Genomic DNA, 20,658 nt, shown 5'->3' on the forward strand with positions numbered 1-20,658 from the left:
GAATGCTGATATGACACTGTAAACTTTTTAATATCTAGGCATCACATGTAGTCCCATATACAGTAAAGGAGCCTGGCACAAGACAGCCTTTCCAACCAGTACGAACCTATGAAAGATGGACTCTCCTACTTTTGTGGAATTTGAAGACAAGATTTTTCGGAGAGGAAAAAAAATGGTAAGTTATTTAAAAGGGAATGCTAAATTAATTACTTTATCATTTATTTGACACCTTCCAGAGTCAATAAGACATTATAAAGATAAGAACCAGTTTTTCTTGCTCATGGTTGTTATTTCCCCCCCCACACACACACACCACAGAGAGACAACTTATAGAGAGGCAATCAATAAACTGGGAGTTTTGAGGCACCCAAAGGCAAAGGTGGAATAAAGATGGAAGACAGACAGAGTGAAACACAGCAGACACAGGGATGCCGCCGTGAAGTCAGTCTTAACTGCACTTATCGCAATATAAGAAGCATGGACTGGTAGCCAAAAAGTCCTTCCCTTAGCTTAGTGCGGTAACTTTACATCGTTTGTTTTTTAATTGAAATGGAAGAATTTGAACGTTTTTAATTAGTATGACTCTTCTGTGACATAACACAAATATCCCCCTGGAAATCAAAGGAACACCCTGCCTTTGAAAGGCTTTATTCCTCCTGCAAATGTACAGTTAAACTGACTCACAATAAACAAAAACAAACTGAGACATACATTAAAAGGTGGTTATGAGATGTTTAGTCTTTGAGACTTCGGCTCTTTTGAGTTAGCAGGATCTCACAGAACCATCTGACTTTTGGGGAGCGTTTGTTTATCCTGATTTCCTGAAATTACCAGGAACAATTAAAGTTTAGAGATACCCTGGATTTTTTCTCTCCATTTGGAGGGGGCCTAATGGCCCATCTGCAGATCTGGAATCCTGTGTGCACATATGGCTCATAATTTATGAAATGTGCTTATTTACATGTTACAATTCTTACATTCTATTGTTTTGAAAAGCAAATGCATCCTATATCTTCTCTTGACATTCAGGTATATATTTAATTATAGGACAGCACAGCAGAGGGCTGTCAGGCTCAACAGCATGAGAGCTGATGCTTGCCTGTGCATAAACAAAGAAGAGGAGGGGCCCACAGGAGGACATTCTGCTCTGGTGGACCTTCTTTCTGTCTAGTGTGTAGTACTCACCTGAAACAGTCGGAGGCACACCTTCCCTCACCTGGAGAAACACCTGAACTTGGCCTTCCCCTGAAACTAAAAGAAAGCAGAATAAGGTGAGTGTGATACCGAGATACCCCACATAGAGGAGAATCACGGCGTTGCATTTTCGTCTGCCCACCCAAAACAAAATCTGGAAATGAAAGAGAAAGGAGTCCTTGTTAATTAAGAGAGCACTTCGTTTCTACCATTCTATTTTGTTTGCATTGATCTGATTAAGTATAATGACAGAGGGATGAGCAATGAAGGAGGAAAACACTTTAGCATGCACCCTGTGGAGGCCACTGGTGTCCAGCAGGTGCGTCTGACTTCCTATGTCCATAACTTTGCGGGCTAAGTTTGTAGAGCACATGCATTGCTCACCAACAGAGTGGAGATCACCCATGAAATGTACTTGTTTTACCTTTTCCCAAACAAATTGTCCTTTTAATGAAGGTTTGCCCCCACCCTACTCCCCCTATCTGCTCCCTTCTTCCAAACCAACCAAGCACATTTAAAAGACCTGGGGTTCATTAATTTTAAGTGTTCAATAAATTAGTGGAAATAATCAAAAGGCCTGATTCTTTCTGATAATGACAATTTGATGTCAGTATAAACCAGTAGATTAAGCTGGGAACATATGCTCCTTTGCCGAGAGAGGCTGCTATAATTAAATAGTGAATGCATCTACAAGGTGCTCTCATGCCTGATTAATTAGTAATCAGGTGCATGAACTCTATCTTTCTGGTAACACCTTGTTTCTTATTGGTTAATTACCTTTCTGCCTTACTCGATGTCATGTGAGCCAGCCCTTCCCCATCACTGTAGGACCTAAGGTAGCTGCAGGCTGCAGCCTCAGGGTCTTGGCCAAATTCATGCTCTCCGTTTCTGTTTCACTGGGACCCTAAACTCTTTCTTCCATCACAGATGGGACAGAACAAATGTCATTCTTTTTAATTACAAAGCATACGCTTCAGAACATTAGAAAGAAAATAATCCCCAAAGAGATCCAAGATGAGATCTCTCCAACTCTGATACTCCCGTTTTGCTCACTTTCTCATGGTTTTCAATTATAAAATACATGAGACTTGGCTTTTCTTTATATCACCAAATTTAAGAGCAGGGGCCTTGGTGACACACTTTTGACATGTTCCTTTTGTATGTATGTACATATGTATGCATATGCATGTATGTGAGATGGCAGTGCATTCGTGAGTGTGACACTTCTGTGTGAAAGGCAGAAAATGACCTCAGGTATTGGTCCTCAGATACTGGTCTTTGGGAATTGGTTCTTGGGTCTTGCTCTACAGGTACTGCTCCTTGGGTATTGGTTTTTAACTATTAATTCTCAGATGTTGGTCCTCAGATATTGGTCTTTAAGTATTAGTCCTTGGGTATTGATCCTTAGGTATTCGTCCTCAGGTGTTGGTCTTCAGGTATTGGTCATTGGGTGCCAGTCCTCCAGTGTGGTTCTCAGGTACTGGTCCTTGTTTGATACAGAATTCTTTCTTTGCTTTCTGCTGAATATGCTACGCTAACTAAACCACAAGCTTTTGTAGAATTCTGTCTCTGCCTTACCACAGAACACTGGGTAGGATTACATATATGTGCTATGTATCTGGCTTTTAAACTGGTTCTAAAGATTTAAACTTAGTCTTTAAGCTTGTATGGCTAGTGCTTTATCCACTGAGCTGTCTCTCTAGGCTAAACTGTTCTTTTCTATGATCATTTCTAAGATCTTCCTTAAATTATTATTTTCTTCTTGTTGTATACTCACTTATCTCTCTTGTGCATATTCATCTCTCTCTCTCTCTCTCTCTCTCTCTCTCTCTCTCATTCCTCCCCATCTTCTGTTCTTTCTTCCTTAATTAATGTGACAGGAGAGATAGTACATTGGTTAAAAGTACTAACTGCTCTTCCACAGGACCCCAGCACAATTTTCATCACTCATGTTGGCCAATTGCCTATAACTCTAGCTCCAAAGGGTCTAATGCCCTCTTCTGATCTGTGCAAGCATTATACTCACCCACATAAACCCACACATAGGGCACATACATATATACACATAATTACAAGTAAAATAAATTAATTGTCATCACAGAACCTTCACCCAGCAACTGATGGAAGCAGATGCAGAGATCCACAGCTAAGCACTGGGCCAAGCTTCTGGAGACCAGTCGAAGAGAGTGAGGAGCAATAATATGAGCAAAGGGGTCAAGACCATGATGGGGATACCCACAGAAAGACCTGATCTGAGCTAGTGGGAGCTCACTGACTCCAGGCTGATACTAGGGGAACCAGCATAGGACCAAACTAGGCCCTCTGAATGGAGATGACAGTTGTATGGCTTTGTGGGGCCACTGGCAGTGGGACCAGGATTTATCCCTACTGCTTGAACTGGCTATTTGGAGCCCGTTCTTTTTGGAGGGATACCTTTCTCACATTAGATATAGGGTGGAGAGCCTTGGTCCTGCCTCAAAGTCATGTGTCAGACTTTGTTGACTCCCCATGGGAAGCCTTACCCTCTCTCTGAAGAATGGATGAAGATGGGAGTGGGAGAAAGGTGGAGGAGTGGGAGGAGAGGGGGAAGTGGGAACTGGGATTAGTATGTAAAATGAGAAGATTGTATTAAAAATAAATATCTTAATAAATAAGTCACCAGTCAACCATCTCACCTTTTCTTTTCCTTTAAGGTCTAACAATTCACTTCTGTTTGCATGGTTTTGTGCCTTGCTAACATGAACACCTGGTACTAGTTCCACACCACGATATTTATCTTGTTTGTTTTCAGCTCAATAACTAATAATGTCATTCAGTTGCCTAATAATAATTAGTATTCAGGATTGTAACAGTAACAGTAACTAACATCATCTCTAAATTTTGTTTTGTTTTGCTTTGTTTTACAGTGTTGGGGAACCAACCAAAGTCTCTTGCCTGTTGGGCAGGCAATGTACCTCTGAAGTACACTCCTACCGATAGTATTTAGTCGGGGGCTTCATTTTCTTATGTACCTTCGAGGTTGGATGCTTCTGGGAATGTAAGTTTTTATTTTCCTGGACTGATTTACAAAACCCACATCCACAGTGTTCTAGTCTGGCTGCTCAGACTAGACAATTAAAAGGCATTCTGCTTACTCCCAGAGATGTGAAAGAATAGTCATTTGCATAGTAGTAATGGTAATAATGATAATGTCAGTTTTCACTGGAATGAGAGAAAAGGAAAATACAGGCAAAAATATCCTTAGAAAACATGAAAATAATGGCAAAGATAAAAGACCTTCTTGTAAGAGTTGGCATTAAATAGTACCACCTAGTCAATCTTTACGAAAGACAAATTAGAAAGTATTCCAGGAAACATCTGAAAATGAAAATGAAATAATTTAAAAATGTTATGAAAGTCATTTTTATTCATGGTTTCCAGACAGCATAGACTTCACAGCACTGTACACGTGTGGTTAGTGAATGCATTGTCTGTTTCTTATGACACAGCTGGAGATATGGAAAGTAGTAATAGGTACATATCAGAAGACTTTAAATAAAACTTTACACACATTACACAATATCAAACCCTCAAAAACTATAGAACAATTGCATAAGAGATACAGTTGGAGGAATAAAAAATAGTAATTACTCTCCACATTAAATAGATAAAAAAATTAAAGTTAGAGAAAAAGCAATTTATGCACCCCAAAGACCTTGAATGAACAAGGCCACCACTCATATCCACACCCTGTGGTTGCCATAGGATGGTTAGTGCTGGGGCTGAAGAAAGCACCCGTAATACAAATACACTTTAGAGATGGTGCTTAGAGTGAGCAGTTGCCGACACTGCACAGCCTCTACACATCCTTCCAGTGTGACCCCCCCCTACATATCCCCTCCAGTGTGATTCCCCTCTCTGCATCCCCTCCAGTGTGACCTCCTCTACACATCCCCTCCAGTGTGATCCCCTCTCTGCATCCCCTCCAGCGTGATCCCCTCTACATATCCCCTCCAGTGTGATCCCCTACACATTCCCTTTAGTATATCCAGTGTAATTCCAAACCCAAACAAACACTGCAAAACTAAAAGTACACTAACAACCTATTTTCCACTTTATTGCAGTGAGCGTGTCCCTCGGTTATGAAGGCAAGAGTCAGAGGATCAGGAAAGACAGAGAAAAGCTATAAATAATAGGAAATAAATCATCTTAAGAGTATGGCTTCCCAAACTTCAATTTTGAATAACTGGAGCGAACTGTGGGTATGCACCTATGGCTCAGATGACAAAACATTCTCAAACATTTCTGAGTCAGAAGAGGCAACAGAGGATGGTGGGGAATACATGGGTGCTGGGCCCCAATAGCAGAGATCTGAATCCTGACTCTTCCTCTTTCTACGTAGGAACAACTGGTCATTTCTGACCCTCGTTCCCATCACCAGAATATGGAGGGTTGGAGTTTGAAGGAGAAACTTGTCGTGTTTTATAGAGTGAAGAAATATAACACAGGACACGGGACATGGGAAGCAAACGTTAGCTGTTGTTGGCACCACTATCATGGCATCCTGATCTTTCTTGGCACCTGCTAACAAGGCTCCAGAAATTGTTTTTCCCTAGTGTTGCCCTTTCTCCAGCTGTATTCCATCAAGAGGAGCAACAGTATTACATGAATTAAGGAGATCTGCTTAATTTTACTGAACGTTTTAACTTCAAAAGACTGTAAACGTGAAGCGCCGTTCCTAATTTGAATAAGGAGAAGGAGGGATGAAAACCATTAAATAGTATGGGTGGTGACTTGGGAAGAGTTTAAAGGCTTTATCCAAGCTGTGATATTGTACATACGTTTTCTCTGAGACTGTGATTTCCAGTTTTGTATTTGAAATATGAGGGTGCCTAATCATTTTTGTTTATAAGGGAAGCCCCATTGTTGATCTTTCCCAGACTGTAGGAAGTGGTCCTCAGAAACAGTGTTCGGGTCACTGGGTGACAAACTATTCTGGTAAATGCTATATAAGTAAGCCTGCTATAAACAGAGACATCTAAGAGAAAAGCAGGCATGGTTTTGTTTTGTTTTTTTAAAGAAAGTGGCTCCTGAAAAGAGAAAAAGAAGACAGTTATACAGATATACAGGAGGTGTGTAAGTTAAGATGCTGTGCCTGGTGAAAGTTGTCCTGTCCAGAGTCCAGAAAAGAGAGGGGAAGTATCCCCCACTCTTCTCTTAAGCAAGCCTAAGGCATTTTTGAAGTTTTGGAAGGAAAAGTAAGTAGCTATGTGTTCTAAGAGGAGAAGTATGCCAGTGCTTTCCAGGGCTGGCTTCCTAAGAGAGTTGTTGTGTTTGGTCCTCTCTACGTGTTTCCATTCTTGCTGCCATGACTGTTGGATCTATCTCTTCTCTTAGGATCTGCTGTGAGCTCCTTCCCTGAGACCTGAACTTGACCTCATGCCCCCGAAGTTGATGTCTTCTGACTTAGCTGCAGGAAGCACTTACTTGCCGTTCAGTACCAAGGCAGCTTGAGTCACAGGATAATACATACTCTTGCCTGATTTTGGCATCACTAAGAAGCTATGGGACTTATTTTTTCCCTCACAACACATGGTCCTTGGAAGGTACTTATGGAAAAAGAGGAAAATCCTATGTTCGAGCCTTCTCCTACCTCCAGTAATATTCACTCATGGGCAGCTACTAATATTTTTAGAATAACTTAATCAAGACTGACAGATATGTCTGCATTAATCATAGTCCTGAGAGCTAGCTCATTAAGCCTTCTTAATTAATGTAGAGAACAATAACAATTATGGGTCTGACTCAGAACAGTGTGTACCATATTTGTGTGGAGGCATTTGCAATGTCTTGGGCCTGCCTGCGCGTGCGTGCATGCACTCACATACACAAATATATTTACACACACACACACACACACACACACACACACACCATAAAATAAAATTTTCTGAAGGATCTGGGAATGAGTATTCTGTTTATCTATGAGATAAATTTTAAAAAACACTATTTACATAAGTACATAACTTCTTGTGGACTTTAACAACAACACAGCTTGTACTTGGGAACAGGTGTTCCTATCAACTAAGAAGAGAAACTCTCATGGAAAGACCCTTGGGGTCAAAATAGTAACTGGAAGAAATCAGACAAAACTTTGCAAGCGACATTATCATGCATAGCCATGATTTTGGTAGCATAGCATGTTTCTTTCAATGGCTACTGACATTTAAGTTATTTTAGAAAGATAGAAGTATCCTGTTGATTTCAATAGTTTTAGGGAATAGTGTTACCTATGACAAGGTTACGTTTCAAAGCTACAACAGCGTAAAAGTGGACTTTAAATATTACGCAAATAATACAGAGGGCATGAGAGTATGAGGAAAGGGCTGGGTGTGATGACTCACGCCTGTGATCCTCGGTCTCAGGAGGCTGTGGCAGCTGAGCCGTCAACAGAAAGAGGACCGAATGGGGCGAAATTCTAAGGATACGGGTTGTGAAGCTGAACCTGGCATCAGCTAAGACATACATAGTTTTCTTGCAAATAGAAGAATTGGTTTACCTGGGTAAGAATTCAACCTTAAATTCTAAAAAGACAGTGGGTGGGATAATAGGAAATAGAAAAGAAAAAGCACAGAACCTAGAGTCGGAACAGCTCTATTGGAATAAAGGTCACCTCACCTGTGACCTGTGTCAATCATGGTTTACCACTTAGCATTACTAAGAATAATATTTCCGAGCCTATAACTTTGAAAAGATCCATCATAACTCATCTACGTTTCTCTCTCCCTTCCTTTCTCCCCAGCTCTTTCCCCTCCTCCCCCCATCACCGACTTCTTCCTTCATTTTCTCTGCTCCTCCTCTTGATTTTTTTTTCTTTTGGAGCAGAGAGTTCTATAAGCAAAGAAGCAAAGAAGTCCTTTTCTCATTGCAAGCTCCTTCCCACTATCTAGATTTTTTTAACTGTAAGGGTTAGTAGATTTCCAAGTCAATCGGCTACATTACTGGTAAAGTCCTTAGGGATCTTTGGAGAATGAGTTTTCTATAAGAATGTAAATTAATTTATTAACTAGAATGCTATAGATTGCCTTAGAGGCCTTCGGCATGGGGAGGGCGACCGCGTTGTGAAAGATTATGATTCTACCCTTCCTACAGATGATCCCAAGAGCTCTGGAGAGCAGTTCAATCCTGTCTTCTTATATCCTCACAGGATTCTGTCTCCAGGAAGCGCATGACATCTTTAGGCACACAGACACATGGAGGAGTCCAAATGGTGGCCAGTGTCCTGACTGCTGTGAGAACAGGAAAGCTAAAAGGCTGTCATGGTCATGAACCTAGCCTCAAACTCAAGAAAACATCGTTATTTTCAGGATCTTATAAGTTAGCCACAAGATTTCTAGTGCATCTGTGTTGAGTAACTTGACTTTCTCCAAAAAAACTTGACACACAGAACAAAAATTCATCTGCATCTTCAGTCACATCGTGCTTGATTTCAATGACTACAACCCCCAGATCCTCAACACATAGCAGCCTTTATCTTGGTGAAGGGAACATTTGAACACATGCATTAGCTAGTCTGCCAAGCTATGTGTGGGTTTTGTTTTCTGTCCGGTCAGAAGGTGGTAGCATAGGAGCCTCTGAGCCTTGCAGGTGTACCTTCAGCTGCTGCTGCACACAATGTCCCATTGCAGTAACGGTCTCTGCTCTGCTCGGGGGCTGTGTGAATTCGGGAGGGCAACTGTGAATGGAAACGCATCTGATATGAATTCATCACAGGCTGCCGGTCGGGTGCGGGGTGAGGGGAAGCAAGGGGGGGGGCTCTGAGTATTTAATGCACCCTGCCACAACCCAACAGTTTGCCCTAAAGAGCCTTTTACCAATATAAAAGGACAGGGTCAAAAGTAAGTTGACCCTTGGCAGAATGTACAATTATTAGAAGAGTCTGCGGAGGAGCAGCTGCCGGAACCCCACTGGCTCCACATCGGGCTTCCAAGAGTCAGAATATGAATAATCCCGTCAAGGTTGTTTTCTCCACTCCTCTCAGCCCCTCACCACCTCCTGCCAGCCTTCACCTCCTGGTTTGGGCAAGTCCTATTATATTGCTACAGGAAGAAGCATAGCCCTCCCGAGCAGCTGCAATAATTGTGTTCCTATTGTGATGAAGACCTCCTCCCGGCCACCCCCCTACAAGTGGCCATTGTGAGTGGGGAGTCAGTGATTACACGCTTGGCCTGATGCGTTGGGGGACCCAGCTGCCTAAGTGCTGACACACGAACATGAGGAAGGCCAGAAAGGGGGGGGGTCGGTATTGGTGGGGACAAGAAGTGGGGGAAACCCAGCCTGTGAGATGGTCTGACATAGGAGACCTTCTGCATAAGTCAAGCCCAGAACAAATGAGGCTTTATCAGGCCGCAGTGATGAGGGGTCTCATCTCCCTTTGAAGTGGGGCAGAGCATGGGGCCTAGCAGCTTTCTCTCCTTTGGACCAAGCAAACATCCTTCTTTTGATATGCTACATGCTCATTATCTCTGCCCCATTTAATGATTTTTGATTGAAGGGTGGCGGCTGGGATGCTGAGAGGATCCTTAGAGAGGCTCCACACAGCCAAGGCCATAAGAAAGACTTTCCTTGTGTCTGGGCCGAAATTTGGAATTTCTTAACAGTATGCGCTTGTTCTTAGAGGCAGATAAGGGCTGAGCGTGAAATTCTTAATTAAGCAATAAATAGAGAGTGGGGTGTCAGCAGATGTAGCCAGTAGCCATGGCAACGAGAATCACATGGGCAAGAGAGATGAGAGTAGATGGAGGCCTCAGGCCTGGGCTTGATTGGCAGCTGAAGAATCCGACAAAGCTTGTAAACCAGATTAATTAGCTGACTAATTATTTCATAGCGTTAATGTAACTAAAAAATAAAAATAGTTCACCATGAACTGAAACATTCCTGAGGGGTGGGGGAAGACAGCAGCCATGAAGTAGCAAGAAAGTGGCTTGGGAAGGCCGAGACAGGAGCCGTCAGTCAAACCGTGTGGGCAGAGAAGCGGGCTTGCTGAGTTGCACTCCTGCCTGGCAAACAGGGGAGAATGCTTGTTTTACGGTTACGTGTGTTCCTGAGCATAATTTGGAAGTTAGAGCTGCGGACTGCCATTCCGTACAGTTCACCACATCCAATACTGTTTCCTCTGCGTCTTAACCTGGGCTGCAGCAGCACGACTCTCCCGCGTCCTCCTTAGTCAGCAGCTCCCTGCGCACTATTTTCAGTGCCTTCGGAAAGGCAACCTGAACCAATCTCCCCAAAAGACATATTTAAGTGAATGAATTTAAATCTGTTCACAGCATCACGCCAGGGAGGTCATAGGATGGTGGACTTCAAGTAATATAAAATCCAGTTTAGAAAATAGCAAAGAGACTGGGAGATGTCTCTGTTGGTAAAGTGTTCGACTTGCAAGCATGGGAACCTAAATTTGATCTTCAGAACCCATGTGAAAAGTGTCAAGAACAGGAGGAATACACATATGCAATCTCAGCACTGGGGAGGCAGAGATGGGTGAACTGGATCCCTGAGCCTCATTGGTCAACCAACCTGCCCAAACTGTGAAGTTCCTGGCCACTGAGAAACCCTGTCTCGGAAGACAAGGTAGATAGCACCAGAAGAACGGCACCTGCAGTTGGCCTTTGGTCTCCACATACATGCCCACATGTGCACCAGCACACACACACAAACATGCAAAGAGAAACTATAGTGAGTTCACTGAAAGGAAGACAACACATTACTGGAAAGAGGAAGTGTCCACGGAGAAAGGTTTTACCAGAGTAGCAGGTTATGTTAAGCAAGCTTTAATGTATTTGAGTGGTTTGTATCACATTTCTAAGAGACAAGTAAATATTCTTAACCTCGTTGTAGAAGTGAAGGTATTGAGGCATGGAGCAATTATAATACCATGCCCCAGGTAAAAGAGACAGCCAGCCACTGATTAAAACCCTAAGCCCCAAGCACTGGCCGTGAGGTTTCTGGGAACCCAGCACTCCATAAAGATGTTTGCTGAACAAAGACAAAACTAGCCTCACTGGAAAGGAGAAATGGAAGGGTCACAATATGTGCATGGTATGTTTTTCACTGTTGCTGGGGAGAAGTGAGAAGTTTTCTTCTGCAGCCTGCCTTGAAGCCCCTTCCCTCTCCTTTGTGGTTGGTGATCAATGATTATTTAGTGGGTAGCACACTCTAGTGGATAGATCCAGAGCCAGGAGCTAGAATGCCTGGGTTCTCTGCTTCCTCTTTCTTGTTTGGGTTGAAAGTTAGACAGATACCATAAGTCTTATACGATGAAGTCAAGAAGGTGAGATATAATTAATTAATGACAAAAAATAACCTTCCTACTATGGGATATGGTAAGATTACAAACAGACAGAAGATCATCCACTTAGAAGCAGCTAATATTCAACCCAGACATAAACTCCAGACAAAGAAAGGGCCCTGAACACAAAATCTCATCTTTAACCAAGAATCTGTTTGAACTGATACCCACTGGCAAAGGAAAAATCAGTTTTCTCCAATGAAGGGTCACTGGATTTACCAACCACACTCCAAAGCAGACTCCATACCCAGGAGTAACAAAGTCCACGTTTTTTTCTTTTTATTATTTGTATGTGTATTTTTGTTTTGTTTTATTTTGTTGTAACTATTTATTTGATTTTGTTTGCTTGTTTTTACTTTAGTTATTTTGGGGGGGGTGGTTGAGAAAGATGATGAAGTTAAATGGGTAGGGAAATGAGGAGAGTCTGGGAGGAGCTGGGGGAGTGGAGAGAAAATAATTAATGTATATTGTATGAAAAATAATAATAATAAAAGAAGTAGTTAATGAATGAAATCCATCCAGTTGTCAGAAGAGGCTGCCTCAGAAGAAAACAGCAGCCAAGCCAAAAAACAACAGAGAAAAACTGACCTAAGGCTGCACCTCTGGAAGGCTGGCAGTGTCCTGACAACAAAGCCAGACTTCTATATAGGGAACTTGGCTGGTGTTTCACATCCTAGTATATGTTATGTAAATTATTCTAATTCTAATCCTAAAAGGTCACCAAAACTAAACAACTAGATGAGAGTAAGGTTCTAATTTATCAAATGGGCAACACAAGTGTCTAATTGTGTTTCCTACGGCTTGTGTTGGAGTACCAGCTACGATAATTACGTCACTATTAATAGGATATTAAGGAATGCATGCAAGTCTGTAGGATCCATGGTGGTCTGTCCACCACATTCGCACAGAAGTTGGTAAAGTTGTAAACTTTACACACGGGATATACATAATTACGGTCAAATGTACACAGTTAATGTGGCTGCATGGGGAGCTAATACAGGGAAACAGCACACACCTCAATTCCAAACCAGAAATGGAAATGTAAGTGGTTGCAGTCACTCATTTGCCCCACTCACTTAGAGTCTAAAAGAGGTGATGCTGACCACACAAACTCCAACTTGGCATCCTCTTCAGGGATCATGAGTCTTTAACTACATTAGACATCCAAGCAACCCTCCATGGCTTACTTTGACTTTCCAAATCATAGGCCAAGGAAAGACTATGATTCTCATACAAAAAAATATTAGTAAAATCTACCTACCGAATGAAATGCCATCTATATGATGACTACCATGTGATTATTTCATATTAGAAATGAACTAGGAATTGCTAAATGCAGTACAAGGAACATGCATTTTAATGCATCTGTTAAGAAGTTGTCTTTTTAGCTAGGACAGCATCAACTTTTCCTTCATATGTATTAAATTCAGTTATGGCAAGGCTTTTGTGTGGGTCGGACCCAGTCTTCATATGGTTATGCCCAAGTGGGAAAGACAAGTGACCCAGGGCAACTGCTTACTATCTGCTGTGCTTAGGGCCAAGTCTGGCTTGTGGCAGGGCTGAGACTCACTGTGTTGATCAGGCTCGGTGAATTTGTCAGAATCTATTAAGAACAATTCATAACAGAGCCATCAATGCAGAAACCCATGTTATCAGATCCTCTGTCTTCCATACCACCCCACCACAAAAAAAGCAGTATAGCCACTAAACCCTAAAAGGTCACAAAACTCAACAGTTAATGCACGTTCAGATTGAACTGATGACATGTCGTCTGTGAAACAGTCATCTACAGGATGACCACCAGTTGACTAGATCATATTACTGAATTGGTGAGGCTGATACAAGTGGACACACTAATCCTCAGTGACCAGTGAGGACACTGAAATAGAAAAATAAAAGCAGATAGACTTCAGGAGGTTAAAACTGGACAGTCCTGAGAGTAACACTGAGATACTTCAGAAGGTCAAAAATGGACATTCCTGAGCCTAACACTGGAAGACTGGGAAATACACGTGAGAAGGAACTCCTTCTGCCTGCAGACTGCAAAGAGTATGGGTTTATGAACATGCATGTCATGCCTGCAAACGCTAGATCCTCTTGGCTCTCCTGGAGCTGAAGCTACTGGCAGTTGCCCTAGGAAGCAAACTCAGGTCCTCTGTAAGAGCAACAAGCACTTTTGACCACTGAGCCATCCCTCCAGACCCATCTCGGTGCAGTTTTAATTCGCAATTATTTTACTAGACAAATAGAATACTCTCTTAATTAATTAACATATTAATTAATTATATATATATCAATTAATATAGTAGTATCACAAACACTTGTTGAACATTTAATATAGATGAAACACTTTTATAAAGAATTTTACACACCAACCTTTATTTAACTGCAGGTTTAATGAAGGTCCTATTATTATTTTACAAATAATGGAAAATAAGATGTAGAGGACTTATGTATCTATCACTCACTACCTACTGCATCTTGAGATTGAGATTTAAACCCATGTGATGTGATTTTAGAGCCCACCCATTTAATTACAACATTTAGCACAGCTGTCCCTTTCATTCTTTATTTCCCAGCACAAAAGCTCAAATTCAAGAATAAAGAAAGCTTTCTGACTATGTGCCCTCAAAAAATACTTCCAATGGGTAGGCACATACCGAGATAGGTGAGCTGCCCCGACTGGCTGTTGAAGAACCAGTCACAGCCTCTGTCACGACTGGGCAAAGGGGGAGACAGCAGTGACTGACCCAGGCGACTTCCACACCTGATGAGGATGTCCGGGAAAGGTGGTAGATCCCCGTGCAGCAGCAGGATGTGATTTCCGGGGGCAAAGCTGTCAAATGTTGCTGAGTACTGAAGTGAGAAGGAAAGAACACACTGATAAACAAAGAGACCCCTCCCCTCGAAGGGAGTCATTTGGCATCAGAGCAGGACAACACCAAGCCGCACACTCTGAGCCGAAATAGGTCTATTTCAATCTATGTCATAGAAAGTTCACAATCAGGCTACAAAATCATCAAATGTGAAGACTGAAAAAAAATCACCCGGTTTGTCTTGTTCATAACCACCGCTAACAGAGGAAGAGAGCATGGCCCAGACAGGTGAACTGACTTCTCTCGGTCAGTCAAAAAGCTGTAAGAGAAGGAGGCAGGTCTGCAGTTCGTTCCCAGCTTTCCTCACGACATGGAGAGGCAAGCAGTTGTTACAAACTATGCACGAGGACCAGCCATGGCTAACACTGCCAGGGTCCCTTCCGCACCACAAGGCACTATTTCTGTTACTCATTCAAGCCCAAGAGCCCAGTGACTGTTAATCTCAGTGTTCTATTCTAGAGCATGAAGTAATTCCCTTGGATGGCAGTGCCGAGCCAAAACACAAACCTTCCTGAGCCATATCCTTCTCCTTAGCTTTGGAGAAAATCTCTTGGAGTGTTCTCATGGTAAACCCACTGGACAGCAAAGAGAGGTAGGGGGACCAATATCCTTCCTGGGGACCATGGTGAGAAGATCACATATGCCCCTCCTGTCTCCCTAAGATAAACATTCACAGTTATGTGGGCCGTGTTGCATGTGACACAGCAAGAACAAACCGTGTGAAAGGGGAAACAGGCTAAAGGAAATATGTTGAGCTGCTGTTTCCATTTTAAATTTTATTTTATGTCTTATCTATTGTTGTTGTTATCATCTTGACAAATGTGCCCACTTTCTACCTTGTCATTACCCCTAGCAATTGCAGTCTTCTCATCTAGCCCAGCCTGGAGAAATGTGAAGCTCTCTTTGTAAATTCATCTTGAGCCACTAGGTGGCAGTATGAAACATGCGATCGCCTGGTTATGAAATTTTCTCTGGCTTCAAACCACAGTAATGGGTAAGCTAGGTTTTAGCTTATATAAGGGAGAGAGGGGGGTGATGAAGGGGAGAAGGAGAGAAGAAGGGAGGAAGATAGAGAGAAAGGAAAGAGGGAGGAGGGGTATGAGGGATGGAGAGAGGGAAGGAGAGAGGGAGAAACGAAATGATAAGAAATGCTTAAAGGCTACTTTTCATTGAATTGTTCCATTTCTAGCAGAACAAGGTTTGCATTCAGGATGGGTTTGAAATACTAAAAGGTTCAAGCTAACAAGAAGACTAACTAGAAAAATGCTGCGGCAGCAGCTTCCTTCATAAGCACCAGATATTTCCAACCTATTCCTTCACAGAAGTGCACATAAGAACAACTGAGCGTGGAAACAACTTAGCGCCAGTGGACGGGATGACCTGTAAAGAGCGCTCCATCCGACCGTTGTTCTGGAACTGCAGTGAGTAGGTCTCCTGATCCACGAGCAGAGCCATCCAGCCATAGACGTTAGACGACGTGTCACCTACGTAATTGACCGTGATTGTCTTATTTTTGCCGTCAGTCATGGTTAAATTCTTAGGAACATCAAGGGCCTTATCTCTATAGTGAATTAGAAAGAAAAGAATTCGTAAATAAAAGTTCCCAGTTAGTGCCTTGGAGACAGCTCAGCAGTTAAGAGTACTTGCTGCTCCTCCATAGGACCCAGGTTTGAATCTCAGGATCCACGGGGCTGCTAGCAACTGTATCTAGTTCCAGGGGACTCGACTCCATCTTCTGCAGTCCATAGACACTTCACATAAATTGTGCACAGACATACAAGCAGGCCAAACACACATATATTTAAAATAAATGAACAAATAAACTCTAAAAAATTTTTAATTCTATGGTAATTTTCCCATTCTATATCAAATGCCTTCCTCTTCCATCGTCTGTATTCTTCCCTGCTGGTGATGTCATGAGGCTTCTACATATGTGTCCACGGTGTTCACAATCTATGTAGATCAGGACAGCCCACTAGGAGACTGCCACCAGAAGCCTTGCGTAGATTATACCTCAGTGGTGGAAGTGGGTAAACAACATTCATATCTGAAACCACTAATAAATGTCACCTTAATGAGTCCACACGGGCTAGAATAAGATACGACTAATTTAACAATTGTCTACAGTAAGAATTCCACCCTGTAGTAAATTTCTTAACAACAGAGGAAACATTGTTTTGAGTAATTTGATATTCCTAGAGCTTTCATGAGCCCAGAACCTGCTGGGTCCAAACTACTCAGTACCCTTCTCCTCCTGCCCAGGAGAAACAACTTCAGTAGTGTTCTCTGGAATGAAGATCCCAGCTTCTATCCCAGGGCCTGGTCTACTGCATGAACATACTGCCACCCCTGACCCTTGATGCTCCGGGCTTTGGTTTTTGTAAACTATAAATAGTACTAGCTTCAAGTCAGACATACTTCCTTCTTCCCCTTGGTGACCTCTGTGTCTGCACAGGGCTCTATGCACACTGCTGACTATCTGGCTTCTTATAAAATGGAGACTGATTGGATAAGGTCTTCCAATAGCAGCCTGCGCTATCTTGCTAACTTTTATAAAGTGCTGTATAGAGAGCTTATTTTACCAAGTTAGGAAACTGAATCAGATTGTAGTAGAACAATACCTAGATCTCTTGGATTGTTCTGTGTAGCCCATCCCAGAAAGTGATTTTTAAGACTTTATTAGAACATAAATATATCTAGTCAAAAGTTCAGACTCTGAAAATAAAACAAAATGAAAACAAAAAATGAGGATGTTTTGAAAGTTTAACGAACATATGGCCTTTTTTTCACGTTTTGTTTAGATTTCATGCGAACTTTTCACCACGGCATTCAGCCACATGCAAATAATTACTCTCTGAAAGGAAGGGGTGATGAGACAGAGGCTTATGACTTCTCACTGTGAGATGGAACCTGAATGTATCTATCTAGACCCAGTTCATAACACAATAATATACTATGAAGAGGAAACGTTTGTGTGGAGACACAGTCCTTACTACATCACCAAACAACATGATCTCCTGAGTTCAAATGAATCCCTGCCTTTGGCTCACAAGTACTTGAAATTAGAGAGACGCGCCACTGGAAGTAGATGAAAAGTAAAATAGTAAATAGCAAGGCAAACAGGAGGCTGCGGTAAAGGATCTCAAGTTGCAGGTCTCCCTGGGCCACAGAGAGAGACTCTGTGTATGCTGGGTAGTTTTTGTCACCTTGACACAAGCTAGGGTCATCTGGAAAGACAGAACTGGGATTGTAAAAATGCCTCCGTAAGACTGGTTCATAGGGAAGAATATGGGCATTTACTTGGTGAACTATTGATGTGGAGGGCATAGACTATGAGCTATGTCATCCCTGGTCATGAGTGTTTAAGAAAGCAAAGTGAGCAAATCGTGGGAGCAAGGCATCCTCGATGGTCCTCCTCGATGGCTTCTGCTTCCGTTCCTGCTTCCAGGTTCCTGCCAGGATTCCTTTCGTGACAGACCATGATAGGGAACTATATGCCAAATAAACTCTTGATTCCCAAGTTGATTTTGATCATGATGTTTTAGCATAGCAATAAAAAGCAGACTAAGATTTTTTTCCAAATAAACAAAAGAAAATAAAACTTGGCTTTGCCAGTTAGAATAAAATGAGAAAAGTTAGACATAAAATACAAAGGTAAACTGTATACCTCAGCATGTGTGAACTTGGGAATTTATTAACCCTTTAAATTTTGGCTTCCTTTCTTCCAGCATGGAGGCAACACATTCTTGATTCCTTACCATCTGTTTGAAAGTCTAAACTCTCACGTGTATAACATGATAACAAAACTGCCTTTTGACATTGAGGCAGAATTGTTATAAACAAAACATATTGGGGACTACACTATCAAATAAAACAGAATAAATTAAAGAAGTTTCATGTTTCAGTATATTTGAAATTTTCTGATGGTGTGTACTGAGTGCCAATGGTCTTCTTGTGGCTATGGGTAAATGACTCGGCACGACAGGAAAGGTTATTGTGATATCTTGTCATTTAACACACAACGACAGGTTTTAATGTTGCAGGCCACTGATCCGGATATTTCTTGTGAGATTAAACGCATTTTCCCCCATTAATGAAATAAGAGAAATCCTATTGTATTTGAATTAGATAACTATTCTGTCCCAGGATTTGCCTAGACAGTGTCACCTAGATCACTATAAGCTTAAAGGAAGTAATTTTCCATCTATATGTTGTAGATGCTTAGGATTTACCTCACCCATTTCTACTAAGATTTGTAGTAGAACTACTGGATGGGTCTCCGCTTAAATTCTTAGAACCAGAATGGACACGTACGAAGTTTGCTCCAACTTTGAATCTAAGGTCTAGTCTCCCCCATTGCTTTTCATCCTGTTCCTGTTCCCAGTTAATGATACATTCATGTTCCACTTATAGAATTTTATAGTATATTTTTAATATTATTGTTGTTTGAGACACGGTCTCATCATATAGTCAAGGCTGACCTCAAACTCACTGTGCAGGCCAGCTTTGAATTCTCCATCTCATCGTCCCTACAGGTAGGACTGCAGAAATGTAATATTTAGAAAAACCTTTAGAATAATAAACATTTTTCTTCAGCTATTTGCTATGTATCATCCAAACTGTACACCTTCTGGTTGGAGTCATGAGACCTAGGAGTGTATAGCCAAATTTGTGGAACTAATACATTGAAAAACAAAAACAGACATCTAAGAAATAAATGTAAAATAAGAGTGATATGAGAGAAAAATTTCAAGCAAGAAACACGAAGAAACTAGATATATCAGCTCGCGCGAGCACCATGATCCAATTTGGAATGAGATTCTCCACAGTTCAGAGATCAGTTCTATATGAACTATCTTCGATAGTGAATCTTTCAGTTTCTACAGGGACGGAAAGACTAAATAATGAGCTGTATAACCTAATCCAGAGGAGACTAAATGAGATGTCAAAACTTGTAATCATTGATTTGCTATGTTATATTGTCTTTCACGGAATAACATTCAAAAGATCAATAAACAAGTGATACGATAACTGTGTTTGAATATGCTGCCTGGCTACTGTGTGATGTGTCTGCCCAATGAAGGTTCTATACAGAGAATCATACACATGTCAGAGGAATTCTAAACTTATTAATCAAAGATTAGCAGTTGATTATAACTTATCAGAATTTGTTAAGTCAACTCTAAGCTATATACTATTTATCAAAATGACTCAGACCTTCAAAATGTTGCAGTTGGCATGAACAATGTGCTTTGAGTAGGTCATGATTTTTTAAAATGCTGAGGTTTTCATACAAACTCTCATCTCTTCTACCCATGTTTTAGCAGTTGAACCACTTTGGAAAACATCTTACTTTTCTTTTTCAAATGTTTAGTGACCTATGAATGTCTACTAGCCTTTGTTTCTGAAAGGGTTTCCTACTTCTGCTACCCTGGTACTTCAAACTTTGAGGGTGTTCATTACAGACACCACAATAGCCAGATCCTATAGACAGTCATCCTTCATGAGATTTATATGATGTTTCTGCTGCCCAGATTATTTGGGGGGATTTAAGACTTCTTCATCTTTCAGGAGGCAGCAGTGGTTGGCCTTGGCATCCAGCTAGCCTGTGATGTTCCTCAGGGTCTTGTAGTTCTGAGTTTCATGGCCCTGCTTGCTTAGGTCTTCGTGAGTTCTACCAATGTGTAGCAAAATCTGTTGAACAGCTCCATGTGCAAGGCACAGTAGGCCTTTACATACCAAGATGTGTTTTAAAATCTCATTGAAGTCAAATTACTCTCCAAGGACTAGTCTCTGCCTCTTAGTACCATAAGCATCATTTAAGCTCCACAGTCATTGCAGCAGCTACAATGAGTATGAATAATACCATCATGCTCAATATGCTGGGATGAGTACTTTTATATTTCCTATTCCTTTTTCTGAGCCAATTCATAATTTTGGTCCACTATAATCTTGCTGAGTTGCTAGTGTTTGGAGACATCTACCTCCATAGTCCACCCAAAGTTGCCAGTTATCCAATAAGCATTTAAATTCCTCCGTATGGCTCATCTTTATGAACAGCAACCTCTCCTTGAGAGTTTTAACTTCAATCTCTCCAGCAGTCAAATGATACTTGTATCATAAATGACCATGAAGAACCTGTAATAGATCCTCTCCAAAGATCAGAACATATATTAATTACTTTTTTCTTACTGTGAGAAAAATACCATAATGACAACAACTTATGGAAGAAGAAGGGATTTATTTTGGCTGATGCCTCTA

General features: G+C 41.5%; 1 protein-coding gene across 2 annotated transcripts in view; it reads right to left on the reverse strand.

The window, feature by feature from the left end:
* Pkhd1 (PKHD1 ciliary IPT domain containing fibrocystin/polyductin) overlaps positions 1–20,658 on the reverse strand; it is a 456,733-nt gene that overhangs the window by 178,803 nt on the left and 257,272 nt on the right. For both annotated transcript variants that reach the window (XM_087898011.1, XM_087898010.1), the window contains exons 49-51: positions 15,778–15,958; positions 14,182–14,377; positions 1,186–1,251 (exon numbers count right to left, since the gene is read on the reverse strand). In XM_087898011.1, coding sequence (XP_087754137.1) covers positions 1,186–1,251; positions 14,182–14,377; positions 15,778–15,958 — 443 coding nt within the window. The remainder of the gene's footprint in view (positions 1–1,185; positions 1,252–14,181; positions 14,378–15,777; positions 15,959–20,658) is intronic.

Source organism: Myodes glareolus, chromosome 18 (assembly GCF_982192425.1).
Source record: "Myodes glareolus chromosome 18, mMyoGla1.1, whole genome shotgun sequence".
NCBI lineage: Eukaryota > Metazoa > Chordata > Mammalia > Rodentia > Cricetidae > Myodes > Myodes glareolus.